This window comes from Bos javanicus, chromosome 22 (genome assembly GCF_032452875.1).
Source record: "Bos javanicus breed banteng chromosome 22, ARS-OSU_banteng_1.0, whole genome shotgun sequence".
Lineage (NCBI taxonomy): Eukaryota > Metazoa > Chordata > Mammalia > Artiodactyla > Bovidae > Bos > Bos javanicus.
In genome coordinates this window covers 13,863,568-13,883,969 of record NC_083889.1, presented here as the reverse complement: position 1 = coordinate 13,883,969, position 20,402 = coordinate 13,863,568, and the positions used below count along the sequence as shown (strand labels likewise).

The 20,402-nt window shown below is 50.1% G+C and overlaps 1 protein-coding gene across 10 annotated transcripts in view; it reads left to right on the top strand.

Moving 5' to 3' along the window:
• Positions 1–16,109, top strand: part of ULK4 (unc-51 like kinase 4) — a 508,471-nt gene extending 492,362 nt beyond the window's left edge. For 4 of the 10 annotated variants that reach the window (XM_061396049.1, XM_061396042.1, XM_061396048.1 and 1 more), the window contains 2 exons: positions 14,513–14,598; positions 15,937–16,109. In XM_061396049.1, the coding sequence (XP_061252033.1) occupies positions 14,513–14,598; positions 15,937–16,000 (150 nt within the window). In that variant the 3' untranslated portion in view covers positions 16,001–16,109. Of the gene's footprint in view, positions 1–9,849; positions 10,628–14,512; positions 14,599–15,936 lie in introns of those variants that run through there. The other 6 variants (XM_061396041.1, XM_061396047.1, XM_061396040.1 and 3 more) reach the window with 3 other exon arrangements.
• The last annotated feature ends 4,293 nt before the right edge of the window (positions 16,110–20,402 follow it).

Here is a 20,402-nt window from a genome sequence, read left to right as displayed (position 1 = left end):
TCGAGGATGCTCCCCCGGGGCTGCCTTGCATTAGGAAGCCTTGCAGGGAGGGGCCTGCAGTACAAGTGCATCCTGGGTGGGATGCATCCCAGTGATGTCCACAGACCCAGGTACCACAGAAGGAAGTGCATCATGTACTGTGACAAAGGCCCGTCCAGGACTCAGTTTTGTATGTTTTTTTAAAAAGTGCAGTAACCTCCTGAATTTCCTCAAGCATCCTAGTATAGCATGAGAAGGCAGCATGATCTACCTCAGCCAGGATCCAGAAGCTGGGGTTTCTCAGCCCCGGTGCCGTTGACATTTGAGTCAGATGATTCTTTATGGCAGGGCAGTCCTGTGCACTGCATTCTGGCCTCTACCCATCAGATGTCCTGCAGCCCCCCACCCCCATGGGTAACAACAAAAATGTCTCCCAGCGTTGCCAGATGTCCTCTGGGGGACAGATCACCCCCCACGTAGACACACTGATGTGAAGGAAGGGACGGCGCCAGGGAGCCGGTGAGCCAGTCGCAGCAGCAGCTGTGGGACTCCTGCTGTCCAGCCTTTGGTGATCTTGTAGACAACTCGGCTCACAGCCCCGACCTGGCCCCTTCTTTCTCCCGCAGCGTCTCTTGATGATTGAGGTCAGGGGCTCTGAGTCAGGTAGACAGAGGCTAGCCACGTGGCCTCTTGGATGGGCAGTTTCCTCCTCTGTGGAATGAGAGGCGCCAAAGGACCCCTGTTGCTCTGAGTCCGTCATGGCCGTGCAGGTAAAGGACTTCTCACACCGACTGCTGTCAAGACCTAAAAGTCAGGCGGAAGCGGCTGTGTGAAGTACGCGGACTCTCTGCCATTTTGCCACCTGTCGTGTTCACCATTTCAGGATAAGGGACTCTAAGATTAATTTGTTTGGTTTTGTCTTTTTTAAAAAAGCCTTTTATTATAGTTTTAATTTGTATTGGAGCATGGTTGCTTTATGACATTCTGTTGTTTTCTGCTGTATAGCAGAGTGAATCAGCATACATATATCCCCTCTTTTGGGGGTTTCGAGTTCCCTGTGGTATACAGTAGGTTCTCACTAGTGAAGATTCGTTTTTAAAACCTTAGCTGCCCCGCCCCCCACACACACATGAGCACACGCATTCACTCAACACGCCTGGCACACCCTCTTCTCAGAAGGTGCCGAGGCAGCGCCACCCTGCCGCGGGCATCACCATGGCTCTGGGAGAGCGGGCTCTGGAGAGAGTGGTGCAGGGGACCGGGGCACGGGGGCACGTCTGGGGACAGGTGGGGCAGCACTTCATTTACGGGGCAGGAGCACCTCGCCTCCTCTCCACGGCAAGTTTCCCCTTTCCCCACGTCAGTTTATTTTCCTGCCTCTGCCCAGTGAAAACCTCCTTAGGATACTTCTCCCTCTGAACCAGGGTCCATGAAGCACTTTAAGTCATGAATACCCCTCATCTGAGAGCTCCAAAAGGGTTCCTCTTGGGTGATGCTCTTCGGCTCCCAAGAGGCGTGACCTTGTCCTCGGTGCCCTTAAGCAAAATGGGGACAAACGGGTCCAGCCTGTGTCCAGCTGCCTGCTCCTGAGAACTGCCCCGTGGTCGCTCGCCTGGGTTGGGGGTGGAGTGGTCTCTCGGTCTCAGAGCTCGGGGACCCGACTCCACAAGGCCCTTTCTGTGTCCCCCGTCTGCTCTGCAGAGAAGCGTGGGAGAGTCGGAGGCTTTTCTTGTCCCCCTCCCCCGACTGGAGACTCACGGGGGCACAGGCTCTGACTCCCTGTGAAAGTGCCCAGGGCAGCCCAGAAGGAGGCCACGTGATGAGTGGTCACCCCTCCCTTGAGTCCAGGACCCTAACCCTGTCCTGTCACCAGCCCCAGCTCCCCCACCTCCACCGGGGGCCCACGAGGATGAGGGCGGCGCCGGCCAGAGGTCATCCTGCCAAAGCCTTTTGTAGCAGAACATCCCGGCTCTTTGATGTTGGCCCAGAAGCCTCTGAGACCCGGCTTCAGTTAATTTTATCGCAAGGCAAGTTGGACGCTTGTCCTGGAAGTTGTTCCTGCACGTACCACCTCCGCCTGGCTCTGTGTGGTCCCTCGGGGTTGCCCAGAGTCGGGAGTGTTTGGGTCAGTGGACTTGTCCTGGGAGCTTTCCAAGCTTTCCCCTCCCACCACGCACACGCACACGCGCACTCCGTCTCACACACGCACACACACACCCTCCCTTCCTATCACCACTCTGCTGTGTAGAATGGATGCTTTGGGCTCAGCCGACAGCTGGCCTCTCTCTCTAAGGTGGAAATCTAGGAACTTCACCAGTTCTCCCTGCCACCCCCCACTTTGTGGGGCCAGCCTTGCTCAGAAGGCCTCACAGAGAACCACGGTGGTCTGGCCTGCCGGAGGGGAGGGCGAGATCTCAGCGGAGCGGTCATTAGTGGAATGCGTCCAGAGGGACTGTTTGATCACAGCCGTCCACGAACGTAACAGCCACAGGGGAGTTTTCAGCCGTCCCCCAGTCAGTGTCTGGCCTAAATTTGGACTAATTGGTGCCTGATGGTTTTAATCATATCAGCCAAATGTGCTTTAATTTTCCTTCCCGTTTCATTTTCCTCCCAGTTTTCTCCACCTGAGGAAGTTTCAGGTGCCCCTAATGTGTCCTTAGAGAGTCCCAGAGCAGAAGGGAACATTTGGAGGGCAAGGACACAGGAGAGGAAGTGAAGTGGACTCTTGCTTTGCTCAGGTGTCTCCACAGCTCAGCCTGACTGCATCTGCCTTGTTCTGACGCCTGTCGAGGATGCTGCCGGGGTGACGGAGTCCCCCACAAAGCAGGGTGCTCCCTGAGGCCACACTCTTGCTGACTGCAGCTGCTGCTCTGCCCCCAGCCCGAGCGCCGCCCCCCACCTGCCTTCCTGGCTGCCTTGCCCCTCGAGCCCTGAGGCCGTCTGTCCACCTCCACACAAACCCCAACTTGATGCCTCTGGAACTGTTACTCATGGCTGTCCCCAGAGCCTGGGGGGACAAGGTACTCGGCCCAACCCCATGACACTCCCAAGTCTCCTTTTATCCTTGTGAATGCGGTGGGTTCACGGGAGCCAAGGGGTTCCTGCTCAGCACAGCCTGTAACTGTGAGCAGAGCTTACAGCCAGCGTGACCACTGGCCCTCCCCCGTTTGTGACGTGTGTTTTAGGAAAAGGTCAAAGACGTCACGCATTTAGGTGACAGTTTCATCCTGTGTTTAAAAAGTGCTCACTTACCAAAAAAATAAAACGCTCATCTACTAAGTCTGTTCACAAGCTGGCTAGTGATAGTAGTTTACTGATAAACTCAGCGCTCTGAGAATTACTGTGTAGTAATCCATGTTCCCCGTTTTCAGATCTAGCTCTCCAGGCCTGCCCTGTCCTCCTCCTCTTGGAAAAGTCTCTGAATTGCTTTCTTTTTTAAAAAAAGTTTATTCTTTATTTTTACTACTTTTTGGCTGCACTGGGTCTTTGTTGTGACACGTGGGCTTTCTCTAGCTGCAGCGAGCAGCGGGGGTTACCCTCTAGTTGCATTGCGTGAGCTTCTCATCGCGACGGCTTCTCGTGGAGCGTGGGCTCTGGGGCACGTGGGCTTGGCTGCCTCAGTGCACATGTGATCTTCCTGGACCAGGAACTGAACCCACGTCCTCTGCATTGGCAAGTGCATTCTTAACCACTGGACCACCAGGGAAGTCCCAAGAATGAATTCTTTTTTCTAAATATTTATTTATGACCATAGCCTGCCAGGTTCCTCTGGCCATGGGATTCCCTAGGCAAGAATACTGGAGTGGGGTGCCATTTCTTTCTCCAGGGGATCTTCCCAACCCAGGGATTGAACCCAAGTCTCCCACATTGCAGGCAGATTCTTTACCATCTGAACCACCAGGGAAGCCATGAATTGCATTATTTCTGATAGAAATCTCAAGGGCTCTGTTTCTATAGCTTGAAGTCCAAGGTACAGCCTTCCCTCTCATTTCCCTCAAAAAGGTCCGTGGGTCGCTGGTCCCCACCGCCTTCACCTGGACCGTTGTTGCAGCCCCTGCTCAGTAGCTCCCTGCTTCCTGAGGGTCCCTGTTTCTAGCAGGTCCTTATTTCTTCTGCCTCCAGGTCTCCACCAGGGTCCTTCCCACCCCGGGACCCGTGTGACTGGTCTTCATACCCCTTGGCAGAATACGAGCCCCCAGATTCTTGTGTCTGGTTCTTTCTTATTGCTGCGTCCTCAGGCGTTATCTCCTGTATCCTGCCCACCCCGCCACCCCCTGCCTCACTTTCTCCTTTCCCCTTTCCCCTTCTTGATTCTCCTTAACACCCACCACTGTCTCAGAGTATCCTGTCTGCTTTTTTCATTGAAGTGTATTTGATTTACAGTGTTTCAGGTGTACAGCAAAGTGATTCAGTTATATATGTATGTATGTGTGTATGTGTATATACACACTGATATGCGAAAAGTCAAAGTGTTGGTCGCTTGGTCGTGTCCAACTCTTTGCGACCCTATGGACTGGAGCCCACCAGGCTTCTCTGTCCCTGGATTCTCCAGGCAAGAATACTTCTCCAGGGGATCTTTCTGACCCAGGAATCGAACCTGGATCTTCCACACTGCAGGCAGATTTTTTTTTTTTATCATCCAAGCCAGCAGCAAAGCCCATGTATATACATACATATGTATTCTTTTCCAGTCTTTTCCGTCACTGGTCGTCACATAGCAGTGAACATAGTTCCCTGTGCTGTGCAGGCCCTTGCTGTTTGTCCGTTACGTGCAACAGTGTGACTCTCTGTTAAATTCCCCATTAACCCCTTCCTGCTCTTTCCCCTTTGGGAAGCATGCGTTTGTATTCTGTGTTTGTGAATCTATTTCTGTTTTATGAGTAAGTTCGTTTGTATCACTTTTTTAGATTCCACACAAGTGATACCATATGATATTTGCTTACTTCACTCAGTGTGATCAACGAGAGGTCCATCCGTGTTGCGGCAGACAGCGTTGTCTCCTTCCTTTTTACGACGAATGTTCCACTACGTGCACCACAGCTTCTTTGCCCATTCGTCTGCTGATGGACATTGAGGTTGCTTCCGTGTCTTGGCTGCTGTGAATAGGGCTGCTGCGAACACTGGGGTGGATATAGGCCCGGGGTGGGATCGCAGGATCAAATGGTAACTCAGTCTTTAGTTTCTGAAGGATTTTCTGTTTAGTCTTTCACTGTGTCTCTCACAGTGGCAGCTCTGCCTTGACGCACACCCAGCTGCATCCCCAGAATCTCACCAGGGCTTTGGCACATGGCAGGCGTTCAGGACACTGTCTGCCGAGCACAGTCACGCTCATGCTCATTGGACCTGTCACTGCTGCGGGGGCTCCCTGTGTCCTCAGCTCAGGTCGGACTGTGCTTTCTGTTCTGCCCACCTCTCAGCAGACTTGAGGACCTTGGGAGTCAGGTTTATAACACTGGAGGCTTCATGCTTACTGTGGCCCCGTGCTCATTTTGTAGAATCGCAGTCACATTCCACTGTTTTTTATATTTTCTGCTTTTTACCCAACATTCCAGGGTGCACGTTTTCCTGACTCTTCTTATTTATGATGGCTGGATCACAACAGAGCAGTTTAGGGGCTGACTGGGTCCTCACGTGGTGGAGTGAGGATTGGGGGAAGAAGCAAATTGGGGGGCCTATTAAGTCTTATTGATTTGCTATCATTCACTTTGCAACCCGCCCCCGCCTCCCATCTTCCCTGCCATCCTATAGGAAATTCAGAGAAAGGGCTGGAAACAGGCCCTCATTAAGTCACTCTGCCTACTCCTTCCCCACCTTAAAGCCCTGCCGTTAGCACACACACACACACACACCACCCCACACTGTACACTCAGGGATTGCATCGTCAAAAGGACTCCCTCAGTGTGACCCCATGGAACATTCCTAACGATCAGCTGCGATTCATTTGGGTCAAGTACAAACAGTGTCCACTCAAACGGTCACTCGCTTCTTACGACCCTCATTCTCACTCCTCGTAACCCAGTCACGGCACGGTTCCTACCTGGTGAGTTTTCTCTCGTGAGGAACTGACTCCCGCCACGTCCCGTGACATCCCAGCGCCCCTGCCTCTGATACCTGTTCTCCCGGGGTCGTGTGGGCAAAATGGTGTGTCCCGATCCTGTGTCTCACCAGAACTTTCTTTGGGCCAGTCTGTTAATGCCTTTACCCACGAGAAGCCCACAGTCCGGCCTATTTGCCAATTAAACCTGGCTTTTCCTCACTTATTTTGGACCTAGGCTGTTGTAGTTAGTTGAATCGGGTCTAAAAGTTTTCCCAAACCAGCTATATTGCATTCAGCATTTTAAACTTACTGGATTTAATGGCCAGAAACTGATGTAATTATGACCAGTTTCCCAGCAATAAGGGCATTTTTACTGCCCTGGAGAGAGCTGAGAGAATTGGCTGGCCCACAACAAAGGGGGGTAGGTATGGATAATTTTCTTCGAGAAAACAGCCATGTCTTAAGGGGTGAAAAAGAAAAACATTCACGTCCTCAGCCTACCATCCTCACGGACTCGGGGCTTAGCAGGAGCCCACAGGTCCAGAGAGGAGCCTGGAGGGGAGAATGGAGGTGTCGGGCCAGGTTGGGGAGCCTACGGATCCCAGAGGAGGGTGCCCTCGACTTCCCTGAGATCATCCCGATGACTAAGCGCCATTCAGAAGGAGCCTCGCTTGCTTGTGTTGAGGAACATGACGTCACATTTCTGAGCAAACTCCAGAAAAGACACAGAGGCCACGAGGCAGCCGGAGGCCGCGTGTGAGAATCACTCCCTTGCGCTCCAGGTGCCCTCAGCGTCTCATGGAAGACACGGGGCACACAGGGGCCCGGGAACGGAGCAGCGAGTGTTCCCGTAGTCTCGCTTTAAACGTGGATGTGCAGGGCAGGTCAAGAAACTTCTGGAGCGATCCAGAATGAGCGTGCAACAGCAGGTGGAAAGCGGGGAGGGACTGCCAGACCGCACCACACTGACCAGGGGCTCCTCGCAGATTCCGTCCCAGCGTCTGAAGGCCAGCGGGTAGCATGTCTCGATGTGCAAGGGGTGGACAGACATAGCTTTAAAGTAACTTAAAAACCTTCGCACTCCAAGAGGAGACAAAGTGTATGTTAAAAGTGCAAAATAAAGGGGCCGATGAAGAGGTTTATGTTTGAAACGGAAGCCCTCTGAAGTAGAGTTGTCAGTTTCCTACTTGTTTGGGCCCGTGCCTGTGAGATCTGAAGGCCGCGGAATTAGAATAACCCTCCCGTGTGTGCAGAGCACCTGGGCCGCGCGCGCTCCTCGGCGCCGTCTGCTGGGTTTTTTCTGGTCTGTCTGGGTTGCCTGGGCCTGTCTAGAGGAACTCACAAATAAGAAAATAAGGTTAACTTGGCTTCCCTTTGCCACACACATTCAGTCCCAGTGGAGAGACAGACATGCATTATTTCCCACTGGTAACAGAGGCCCACGGCCTGCCCGTACCTGCGTCCTGGCGGCCACGGAGCTGCACACCTGAAACCACATCCAGGCAGGGAAGCCGCGCCCGAGCTTTTATGAGCTGCACGAGGGCGATGCTGTGAGTCAGGTCCACGAGCGTCAGTTCACACTGTATCACCAGGATGCAGCATGAAGTATGTTCTGACTTCCACGTTTTAAGGAAGGTTGTCAGCAGGCCGGGCTTTGTCACCTGGTGACCACTTGGCCCGGATGAGCCACTGTCCCCTCAGCTCCCCCCGCACACTGAGGAGGTTACCACTTCAGGCTCCTGCTGTTACCCAGGGCCAGAGATGGCTTCTTGTGTTGGTTTGCATTTGGGAAGCTGAAATCCAGAAAGGAAGCCAACACAAACTCTGTCCTGGAGGGTGAGTGTGCTAAGAAAAGAAGGGAAAAAAAAGCCCCTACCTTACAATTTGTGAGCCTGGTGGGGAACATGAGGGATGATTCTGTGGGATACAAGCCTCTCCTTTTGGTGTTTTGGTTACACCAAGTGATTCCTGAATGCTCTCTGACACAACTCATGTTCCAGGGACTGTAGCAGCAGGTTGAATAAAGTAGGGTGTTTACGCAGAGTCCATCATCTGCTTGTTTATATACTCTCAATTAAACTGATGTGGGGAATTGTCTTTCCAAGTTGATCTTCATTCTAAACTCAGATTCACAACTTTTTTATGATCTTTCCCTTTAAGACCCTATGTTTTGAATGGATGCCTGTCTGCCAGGTGAACTGCACATATTTAGTACATTCATGTCTCCACTTTGATGGATTTTAGTCATCCAGCTACCAGTCAGACATCTTAGCAGCAGGAGAAATGTGAGGCAGGCATCCTTTGTTTGCAGGAAATGACCACCAGCCATTTGATGTTTCCAAATAAAATCTACTCTCTGCCATAGACAATTATTGCAAAATAAAATTGTTTCCTTGTCTTGGCTAATGGGCATTAACCGACTTCTAATGAAAATACTAACTGCAGGAGGAAGGCACTGTGTTGACATTCTTTGCAGTGTCTTCTTGCGTTACTCATTTCTTAGAGTCACTGCGTTGCTCGCTCCTGACTGCAATGATCAGACCCACGAGAAGTTGTCTAGCAGCTGCTCAGCCATGAATTCAGCATCTCTGTGGACAAGTATCACTTTCCCACCTGCCTTACTGAGTATGGGTCTCAGTGTGCCCAGAACGTCCCCTGCTAAGGTGGCTCGGAAGAGAACGAGGTGGGATGACCTCTAAGCAGACTCACAATTCACTTTTAACAAAGTTTAAGTACTGAGAACATACAAGGTTAAAGGCCACACTGCCTGATAAAGGCAGTGGAATGTTTTAAAAGAAGGTTGGTGCCCATCGTAATGGGCCTTCCCTGATAGGTCATCATAATTTATAACCTGTGGTGGCCAAAGAGAAAACCAAGCTCTTGGAGAAAGGAATCACTCATTTCTAGGCCACTTAAAATCCTAATATTTATTACAAATTAATTTAGCAAGGCAAATTAAAATTATCTTTTCAAAAAGTATCCAGACTTATCTTTAATATCATCTCATTCTAAGAATCCAATCAGACCTGGTACCTAGTAAGGCATGAAGGCTTGCCTAGTTGTTTTTCCATTTTTCTATTGAAGGTCATCTTGGTTCCTTTTTCTTTTTAGTGATTTTGAATAAAGCTGCCACAGACTTTGCACACGGGTTTTCCTGTGGACACACGTTTTCATTGCTCTTGAGTGAATACCTAAGAGTGCAGCTGCTGGATTGTATGGTAAAACTATGTTCAGTTTAATACACATCACCAAACTCTCTTCCATGACGGTTGTACCGTTTTGCAATCCTGCAGCAATGAATGAGAGTTTTTGTTACTCTACATCCTGGCTAGCATTGATTATTGTCAGCTTTTATGAATCTAGGTGTGTAGTGGTATACACTGCGGTTTGAATGTGCATTTCCCTAGTGACAACTGATGCCGAGTATCCCTTCACATGTTCATTTGTCATCTATAATACCTTCTGTGATGGAGTGTCTATTCAGACTTTCTGCCCATTTAAAAGTTCTCTTGTTGAACTTTAAGAATTCCTTTTACATGCTCTGGATAAAAGTCCTTTATCAGATATGTAATTTGCAAATATTTTCTCCTAGTCTTATGGCTTCCCTGGTGGCTCAGAGGGTAAAGCGTCTGCCTGCAATGCAGGAGACCTGGATTCGATCCCTGGGTTGGGAAGATCCCCAGAGAAGGAAATGGCAGCCCACTCCGGTAATACTCTTGCCTGGAGAATCCCATGGACGGAGGAGCCTGGTGGGCTACAGTCCATGGGGTCGCAAAGAGTCGGACACGACTGAGCGACTTCACTTTCACTTTGCTTTCTTTGCTTTGTCTTAGGGGCTTCCCAAGCATCCGCCAGCAGCGCCGGAGACACAGGAGCCATGGGTTCAGTCCCTGAGTTGGGAAGATCCCCTGGAGGAGGGCACGGCATCCCACTCCAGTATTCTTGCCTGGAGAATCCCATGGACAGAGGAGCCTGGAGGGCTACAGTCCATGGGGTCGCAAAGAGTCAGACACGACTGAAGCAATTGAGCAAAACACAGCACGTGTACTCTCTCATCAATCTTCTGCAAAGAGCAAAGGCTTTAAAAAAAATTTTTTTTTAATTGAAGTTGATTTACCATATTGTGTTGGTTTCAGATATATAGCAAAGTGACTCAGTTATACGTGCATAAATCTGTATTTATTCTTTTCCATTATAGTGTATTTCAAGGTACTGAGTATATAGTTCCCTGTGCTATATAGTAGGACCTAGTTGGTTATCCATTCTCTATATACCAATTTGTATCTGCAAATCCCAGACTCCTAATTTATCCCACCGCACCCCTCCCATCCCCTTTGCTAACCATGTAAGTTTGTTTTCTTTCATTTGTATCTTTTAGATTCTACATAGAAGCAACATCATACGATAGTCTTTCTCTGTCTGGCTCACTTCACTTAGTATGACCATCTCTAGGTCCATTCATTTTGTTGCAAATGGCAGTATTTCATTCTTTTTATGGCTAAATAAAATTCCATTGTAAATATATAAAGGGCAAAGTTGTAAACACTGATAAAGTCCAATTTGTCAGTGTTTTTCTTTCTGGGACTGTGATTTTGTGTTGTGAAAACTCATCAGCAAACCTAAGGTCATATATTTGTTTGTTTTACATTTTACATTCAGATCCATGATCCATTTGGAATCATTTCTGTTTTGGGCCATGCCACACAGCTTATGGAATTGTAGCTCCGACCAGAGATTGAACCCAGCCCTCAGCAGTGAGAGTTTGGAGTCCTAACCACTGGACCACCAGGGAAGTCCCTTGAATGACGTTTTATTTGAGGTGTAAGATAAATGCTTAGGGGCAGGTTTTTACATAGAGGTGTCCGTTTGTTCCAGCATTGTTTGTTAAAAATGTTCCCCCATTCAGGTTACCTTTGCACGCTTGTCAAAACTTTGATATTATTTGTGTGGGTCTGTAAAAATCCTGTTGGGATTATGATAGGAATTGCATTAAACCTGTATTTTGGGGAAATCAATATATGTACTATATTGTCTTCTAATTCATGAACATAGTAAATATATCCATTTATTTCATTTAAAAAATTTTTATCAGCATTTTGTAGGTTTTAACGTACAGATCCTGACATTTTGCTAGTTATACCTTTGAAATTTGTCAGAACTTGCTTTATGACAGTGAATATATTTTGAAGACTTTACATGTACATTTGAAAAGAACATACATTCTGCAGTTGTTAAATGAATTTTTCTTTATAGGTCTATAAGGTCAGGTTTGTTAATCTCGTTGTGTAAAACACCCACATCCCTTCTGATTTTCACGTACATGTTGGGAGAGATTGAGAATGTGCCACCGTAATTATGGATTTGCCTCATTCTCACTTTGGTTCTGTCCTTTATTTAAACATATTCTGAGGCTGTTATAGGTACATTTAGAATTTAGACTTGGTATATCTTCCTGATCAGTTGATCTTTTTATAAATATATGTCTCTCTTTATCCTTAGTTATAATTATTGGCTTAAAGCTGACTTCGATATTATTGTAACTACACCAGCTTTCTTTGGTTACAATTTGTGTGACGTATCTTTTTTCATTCTTAAGACTTCAGTTGTTCTTTACCTTGTATTTAAGGTATGTTGGTACGCATCACATGGTCGCGTTTTATTTTGGTTATATCCAGTCTAAAAATGTTAGTCTTTTATTTGTAGCACTTCGTAAATTACACTTAATATAGATGTTGATATATTTGGGCCTACATTTACGACATTACTCTTGATTTCTGCTCTTTTTTTCCTTCCGTCTTTGGGTTTGTTTGCTCTTTTTCTAGCTTCTTAACATGAATGCCTGGATTATTGACTTGGACCTTTCTCTTTTATGTTAAGTATTTAGTACCATAAAGTTCTCTCTAAGCACTGCTTTAGCTGCACCCACCCCCCCCCCCGACTTTGATATATTGTATAGACATCTTTCAGCTCAGAATACTTTCTAATTTTCCTTGGGATGTCTTCTTTGATCCTTGGATTATTTAAGGGTGTGTTGTTTAATTTCCAAGTGACTGGAAATACTTTAGTTATCTTTGTTATTTACCCTAACTCTAACCCCTAACCCTCTGTCACCCTAACCCTAATAAACTCATGTCCATTGAGTCGATGATGCCATCCAACCCTCTCATCCTCTGTCACCCCCTTCTCCTCCTACCCTGAATCTTTCCCAGCATCAGGGTCTTTTCCAACAAGTCGGCTCTTGCATCAGGTGGCCAAAGTATTGGCGCTTCAGCTTTCTCAAGCTCTTCTTTGTCACCTCCCTAATACTTTCTGGTTCCCCGGGTCTCTCATTTTCTGTCTGGCCACTGACTACACATGTCCACACTTGTCATGTCTGGGCCAAACACTGGGAGAACAGAGGGGAGTTTTGGCTGATGGCTCCTGTTGCTGCCCCCACGGAACTGCCCGCTGCCTGGGGCGGAGGAGAACCAAGGGAAAGGAAAGGGGCTTTCATCTGCACTCTTGCAGCTTTTGGACGCTTCCTTTCCCCTTCCTGAAGCCTGGCTTCTCCCGGAGCCCTCCCGTCTGCCCCTCAGTGCTCAGTCCGGGGTTTGGGTGTGCTGAGGTCGTGCTGAGGTCAGGGTGGGCTGCACCAGAGGGAAAGCAGCAGTGGTGCTCTGGCCTCCGTCCCCACTGCTGGTGCTGCTAACTTTTCTGTAATCTCAAAGAGCTGCTCTGTGTATTCTGTTCCGGTTTTAAATGGATAAGAAGAGTGGCATGTGTTTTCTCTGTCTTTCCCAGAATTAGAACCTCTGACTGATATTATTTAAAATTTTATTTTCTAATTAACTCATCTTTATAGGTGGGATAAGAGTTGATGTGCTAGTAAGAGTTTAGGCAGCCAGATTGCATAGCTTTCAATTCTTTCGGCTTTATTTATGCTTGGCCTTTATGTCAGCTGCACATGATGCTATTTTGGCCTCTTCCTTTGATCATGTAATTTCCACCGTAGGTTTCTATTTGCACTTTCCAAGTAGCCTCATGAGTAAACGTACCCATGCTATTTCTTTGCGAGTGGGGCTCAGCCTCTTACACATGACGCGTGGCAGGGTTAGTAGAGTAGCGGGTTTGGATATAGCTCACCTGAACCGTATGAGGCACAGTTTTGAGAAAAATTAGATGGGAATCCTTGCTGAAGATCCTTTCCGGCTAAGTTTGTGCTTGCTTCAGACCTACTGAACCACAGCAGCCTTCTGAACTCATCAAGCTGGGTGTAATTTCAGAACAGATTCGCACGCAGCTCTTTTAAGATGCGAATCTTTGCAGAAATTACACCTGATGCAGTTGAGCTGGCAGCTGGTGTCTACACACTCAGGAAGTGGGATAGGATCTCCATGGAGGCTCAGATTCATTCACATGCAACTCAGAGTCCACGTAAAGGTCTAATTACCCCCGTGACCTTCCTGTCCGCATCTGTGATTGGTTAAGAAATGGAGAGATGATACTCCAGCCCTGGTTGCTATGATCAGGTAGGAAGACAAAAGAACAGTGGGAGCAGCCAGGGTCAGCCTGGTTCCAGCCTCAGGTGGGATTAGGGGCCAGCTCCCTGTGTGCTGCCATCATGGCCCCTCGTCTCACTAAGCCTCTGTTACCTCATCTATAAAGCACAGTACGCGCTTACCTTGTGAGGTCAGGCTACTGAGAGGGAGGCATAAGAAAATGTACAGGAAACTGCAGTCTGCTGAATGTGAAGTGCCACCGAAGTGTTTATTAGAAAATATTTGAAGAATAACAGATAAAAATGGGACATGGATGATGAATCAAGAGAAACAACTCTAATACTAGAGCCAGGGTTCATTCCTAAAGCCTTCTCTTCTCTGTCCGTAGGGCATGGACTCCAGGGTCTGGATCAGGAAGTCTCTGGGAGCAGGGCTGGGGCGGCCCCTCTCTGAGTCCCTTCCAGCCCTGAGGGTTTAGGATTCTGCCCGTGGTGCTGCAGGCTCAAGGGTGCCTGAGTGTGTCTCCTCTTTCTCCCAGGAAGTTGGCAAGGGCACATCTCCCAGAGTACCTGGGCAGGGGTGTTGCCCCGGTTCAGCTGTTAGTGCCTCTTCCTTCTCCCAGCAACCCCACCCCCACCCCCGCCCCGAGATCACTGGGAACCCAAAATCACACTTCTGGCTGTAGGAAAGAGGCTGTGTTGGGCTTGGGACACAAGGGCCAGCACGGTCGTGGAACTGAGAGCTGGCAAGTTTGTTCACCCATGATTTGCTTTCCCTGAAGTGTTCAGGCTCCCAGAACACAGCCTCCTGAGGGGCCAACAGGAAGCACCCCATCCTGACCTGGCACTTGTCCAACTGCAGTGGACTCCCTCCTGCTCACCCCCAAGGGTGGCTCTGTGATCAGCAGCACCCCAGGGCTCACTGCCCAGTAACATGGGCAGCCAGAGACTCAGGATACCCAGCGAACAGTCGTGGGTCAGGATGGAGCCGCTGACTGCTCTTCTCTCCTCCCTTGCAGATCACCTCCAACGAGAAGCACCTGGAGAGTCTCAAGAGCGCAGGGAACCTTCTGCGGGCTCTGGAGGGGCTGGCCCCAGCCGGGGGGTGAGTAGGCTTGGCAAACACTCTCCCATTTCTTTTTCCTCTCCTCCTCGTTTCCCCTACACACCAGGGACCATCACCCTCCCACCTGACACTGCCCACTGTGCGCCCTCCCTCCTGGTGGATGGGCCACCCAGGCCCCACCTGCTAAGGGGTGCCCAGCCTTTGCTGGTAGCTTTTCTTGAGAATCACGAGGTTGTTATGGAACCTGCTTCCTGGTGTTTTGAGTATTGCATTCATTGGAGAACACGTGGTTGAGGTACTGGGGAGATGGTGATTCTATGGAGGAGGCTCGGCTCCAACCAGCACTGCTGCATTAATCCTGGGTGGGGCAGCACCTCCTGGCCTCCCCTGCCTTTCTTGTGCTTTCTGTGAGCTGAGGGGAGGGACAGACTGACCTTGATGGGAGTGGCCCTTCTTGCCTGGCGGCCCCTGTGGTGTAAGGTGTGGACAGTGGCTCCTGGGCCAGGTGGGTCCATCCCCAGGGACGGCAGCGTCCTCAGCCCTGATGGGGTCCTGACGGTGGGTGCGTCTCCCTTGCTGGTCACTGGCACTCAGTGCCGCTCTGGTGGGTGGGATGGGCTCATGGCTCCACTGGAGTAGCCTGGCCTGAGCCAAGAGCAGTTCAAGTGCATTCCTTCCTTTCAGAGAGACCCCTGATGTGCAGAGCAGGAATACGTGGCCCCATTCCCCTGCACCCCACCTCTTCTTTGCAGCCCCCAGTGCCACTGCTAGGCAGCAGCTCGCCTACCATGTAGTCAGGAGTGTGCCACCAGCTAATTTTACACTTCTGGGGGCACTGCCAAGCGCCATTCTCTGCTTTGGTGACAGTTGTTAAGGCACAAGTGTGTGTGTCAGACAATCTGCTCCAGTAACAAAGATTCCATGTTAAGGTCTTAATTGCACATCCACACCTATGAGAATGAGAAATCCAGAGTTGCTGGCTGATTGGCCAGGAAGGAGCACCGTGGAGCGTCTGGGATCTCTGCTGGTTGGCACAAGTCAGCTGCAGGCTGGCGCCAGGCAGGCTCTTTGTGGGCTCTGGGCTGACAGGCTCTGGCTGCCGTCTGCCTGACTCGCTCTCGCAGCTCGGCATCGGTGCAATCTGTCCAAAGCAGCTCAACGCCAAGTGGTGGCAGGGCCAGGAGCTCAGGCATAGCTTAGGGGGCTTGCTATGGTGGGACTGGGGGCTTTGGGGTTCTCACCTCCCACCCCTAGAGCCTGGGGATCCTGGGAAGCAGCTGGTTCATGAGGTACTCAGGTGAAAAGGCCAACCCCTTTGGAAGATGGGGGCATTTAACCTTGGAAATGCCTAAATGTTTACTTCTGTTTTTCTCACAGGTCATCAGCCAACAGCTCAGTGGCGTCCTTGGCCCTGGAGATCCTCCAAGCTGCTGGACACTAGGCAAGAAGGCACTCGGCACAGTACTCTGCGGCTGCCACCCCCGGCTACACACACTCCACAGGTCACCCACAGGTCTGTGTGGATCCAATAAAGTCAGCTGAATCCAGAACCTCTGGCTGACATGCTCTGACTCCAGCCCTAGAAAACCCACTCAGAACGAGCCCTCTCGGTGCCTGTTGGCTGCATCTGGGAACCCAGGTTTGCTCGACGTTCTCACAATGCTCTTCCCGTGTGTGGGCCACGTAGGCCTCTGCTCAAGCCGGCGCTACCTGCACTCATCAAAGTGGAGGGAAGCTGCGGGCATCTCCCAGCCTGTCTCCTCCAGAGATTTACCAGGCGGGATGAGACAGGAATGCTCTTCCAGCTGCAGATCTAGAGCAAGCCTTTGGAAGCTTGTTTTATTTTACCTGCCTGGCTTTTCATTTCAGGGATGAACTGATTCTGAGAATCCTGGGGAGAAATGGGCAAGACTCCACTCACAGGAGCAGGTAGTTGACACTTTGCCTAAAGGAATGCAGCATGCTCAAGGAATGCTGGCTTCCTTGCAGGTCTGTCTGCTCACCTAAGTGGGATGAAGGCATCAAGGTTGACTCCTTCCCCCCACCTTCTACCAGTGACCACCACCTCCCAGCCTCAACACCTTTCCAGCTTCTTCCTCACACATACACCCTTAAGGCCCCTGGTACTGCGGAGGGGTGCTAGGACCGTGGCCCTGGGGGGCGGGGGTCCTGGGTGGCTGGAACCAGGTGAGCAAGTTGAGAACATTCCTTGGCCTCCTCTCTGGGATCTGTTTCCTCAAACTGCAGAATGAAAGGGCTAGACTGGATCAGCAGCGGCAGTGCTCCAGACTTCTCAGACAGAGGAGCCCCGTCCCCTGACGGGCTTCTGTCCCCAGCCACAGCCCCTACGCAGGCAGGATGGGCGGGAGAGGCAGGGGTAGGAGCTACACGGGCATGGGATTCTCCAGGCAAGAATACTGGAGTGGGTAGCCATTCCCCTCTCCAAGGGATCTTGGTGACCCAGGTCTCCTGCATTGCAGGAGTCTTAACCATCAGAGCCACCAGGGAGGCCCCATCTACTGTGTCACGGGCAGCTGGCCACACTGTCACCACCAGCCTCATCTGCCACTGTGATACGGGCAGTGTGCCAGCTTCCATGTGGCTTTGCAGTGAACAGCTGCTCTGCGCCCCCCTCCACAAAGGCATGGATGTAACTCACCGTATTTAAACCCCACCACCTGCCAAGCACACCACCTTATCTCCATCTCATAGCAGAGGAAACCGAAGCTCAGAGCCAGTCCACCTGCCCAAGGCCCCGCTGTCAGGTTGAACTTAGGACTCTGACTCCAGAGCCTGTTTGTCCAGCAGTGGGATATCCAGAGCCGAGCTGTGAGTAGCTGGGGTGTAAGGGGGACCTGCACCCCGGAGCAGGCAGTTTCTTTTGCTCCAGCCTCCCTAGTGCCCACATGAGGAGGCCCCACAGGAAGTCTTGCTGGGCAGCATGCCCATCACCCGGCTGTGCACCCCAGGGGCCCTGGCCTGCCTGGATGTGCCTGTGCTCCAAGGGTGAGGGAGTCGATGGAGGCCTGGCCTTCAGCTCCTGTTGCTTTGCCCCTCTGCTGCAGGGAACAGGCACAGTTCTGTTTGCCCAGGCAATCTGTTCTCTCATTTCACTCAGGTCTTGAGGGAACCACCCTGGAGTTCTGGGCCGAGTCCTCCCAGAAGGTATTTCAGAGCAATGGAATCTTCTTAACGCTTCTGCGTTGAGCAGGGACTCTCTGCTGCTTAAGGTGAAACAGGAGAGCTTTAACATTCCAAAACCATGCTAAGTGGACCATGCGTGGCTGCAAGTCCCCAGCCTTGCTTCTCTGAGGAAAGGCATATCAGAAAGGCACAGGGGGAGAAGACAGTCCCTAGCAGGGCTTCTGTCCACCAAGAGTTAGAGGATCCTTTATGTCCCTTCTCACAAGGGCACTTATGCAAACCAGAGCCCCGATACTGCTGAGCTGAGGTAGGGGACATGAACTGTCTGGGTGGGCAAGGATGTCGAGGGCGGTAACCCTTCCTGCCCCGCATGGGAGGCCCACACCCCTTTGTGGCTTCCCAGGCTCTGAGAACTGGCTGCTGGCCACCCATCAGGGCCCTTAGGATTCTGGCAACATCCCAGGTGCCTCTGGTCCTCCCCTTCCTATCCCCTCCGAGCTTCAGCTATTTGCTAATTGACTACAGTCCACTGGCTGAGCGCCCCAGGGAGGAAAGGCATGACAGAGCTAACTGCAAAGGCATCAGCAGCATGCCGTGCGTGGAGCGGACTTGCGAGGCCACAGGCTGCCTTCTCTCCGCTCACGGCAGGCCCGAGCTTTGAGACCTCGCCTCAGCTTACAGCCTGAGCACACACCCAAGGAGCTGGCCCTCTGGGAACATCTGGGGTGACTTTGGCCTGGGAGGTCTCCTGGGCAGAATCTGGCAGCTAAGCAGCAGCAGTAGGATTTACTTCTTATGGTTCTTGGTACTTGTCTAGCTGTTCATGTCTCCCGTATTACTGTGAGGTCACCATGTCACCTCATGAGGTTCTCAAGTCAGTTCTGGGATTGTAGGGCAGGTGTCAGCCCTGTGGCACAGGTCAGAAAGTGGGGGCTCTGCTGGCCAAGGCTCTTGTCAAAGGTCTGGGTCTCTTCTGCCCCCACTTGAAGCAAAATGCCGTTTTCTCCTTACTCAAACCACAGAAAACTATGTAGCAGTCAGTGTCTCTGATACGGGGACTTAGGCTGAGTGAGGTAGGAGCCTCAGGAAGGAAATGGAGGGAGGGGGAGGCTTGGTCCCTGGGGAGAGCTCTGGAGCTGGGGGACAAGACTCACCAAACGTGAGGAGGCTTTGGCCCCAACAGCCTCAAGCTTGGATAAGCAGAGGGAGGGAAGTGGCAACCACAGCAGCCTCGGCCCAGAATCAGGACATGGGCAGGGTGAGGGTCTTGATGTGACCTGGAAGAAGGCTGGCCTTTTTCACCCGACCTCCACCTCTCAGAGGCATGATGTTGAGGTGGCAGAGGAGGCCTGTCACCCCTCCCTCTAGCTTCCTCACCAGATGGGGCGGTGGCATGGACACCACATCTGACGCTAAGAAAAAGGACACACTACCTTTAGTGCCCTGCACCCCCGCCGCCATTGTTTTCTAACCGCATTTGCCAGGTGTTCACTCAAGCAAGGCAGTAGGTTCTCACCTACCAGGACAGAACACCTGCAGTGCGCGACTCCGCTTTCTGTTGGCTTATGAACTATACAGCACGGGGCAGATCTTCTGCTTTTACTGCACTAATCAAGACAAAAATGCAAGAGCATATTTACCTCAAGATCTTTCACTATCAAGGATTCAGATAACCAGATCAAAGCCTCAGGTCTCAAACACCTCCTCCAACATGGAAAAAGCTTTATTTTTCAGCTCAGTGGCGGTCACTACAATGGGATCAAACGTCCCATGCACCTCCATCTCCAGGTAATAAACCACTATTCTGATTTTTTTGGTAATTATTTTTTTGCTTTTTCATTTTACCATCTGTGGATGGTTTGCTTAAGATAGTTGACCCTTTTTTGTACCTATACGCTTCTACAGCAAGCCTTGGTGACCTGCTTTTGCTTAGTATCAATCTGAGATATACCCATACTGTTAATGTTGTATTTTACTGCATTGTGGCTGTTCTCTTGCAATTACCAGACACATGGGCATCTGGTGTGGGCTTTTATACTTTGTTGATTATGGATTTTCTTCCTGCATTAACTTCAATTTTATCCAAATGGCTGCATACCTGTTCCACACTTTACTGAAAAGTCCCTTTTTCACATGACCTCCAGTGCTACCTTTCAAGTGTCTATTGTCTTCATCTTATTCTGCTCCCTTAGTGTACACTTCTATTCATGTGCCAAAAACAGTAGTAACTCATTACTGACCACGTGATTTTTTTTCAGAAACTCAAAACCACTCATGGCTGGCAATTTTTCTTTTGACTGGCTAAAAATTCTGTTGTTGCACTAACATTTTGTAGGTTATTACATTCAGTAGTTACACCTGACACATCTTTAGTCTTCTGATTTTTGTGAAATGTTGTCTTCAAACCATTTTTCTGCAGAAGCAAAGAAGCATTCTCCAGAATCTGGACTTTTCTTTTTTCTTTCTGTATTAGAATCACTAAGGTTTTTTGTTGGTATGATATTTACATTGTCTGAATCAGAACTATATTCTGAAGAACTCTCATCTTCTGAGACACTAGTATATATGTTGCTCAAAATTTTGAAAATTTTACATTTATAATACACACAGAGTTGGAACAAAAAGTGAACAGAACAAAATGTGAATAATGACAATCTTAAGTTGTATGCTCTAACAGTTTCTGACAGTGATGTTAATTC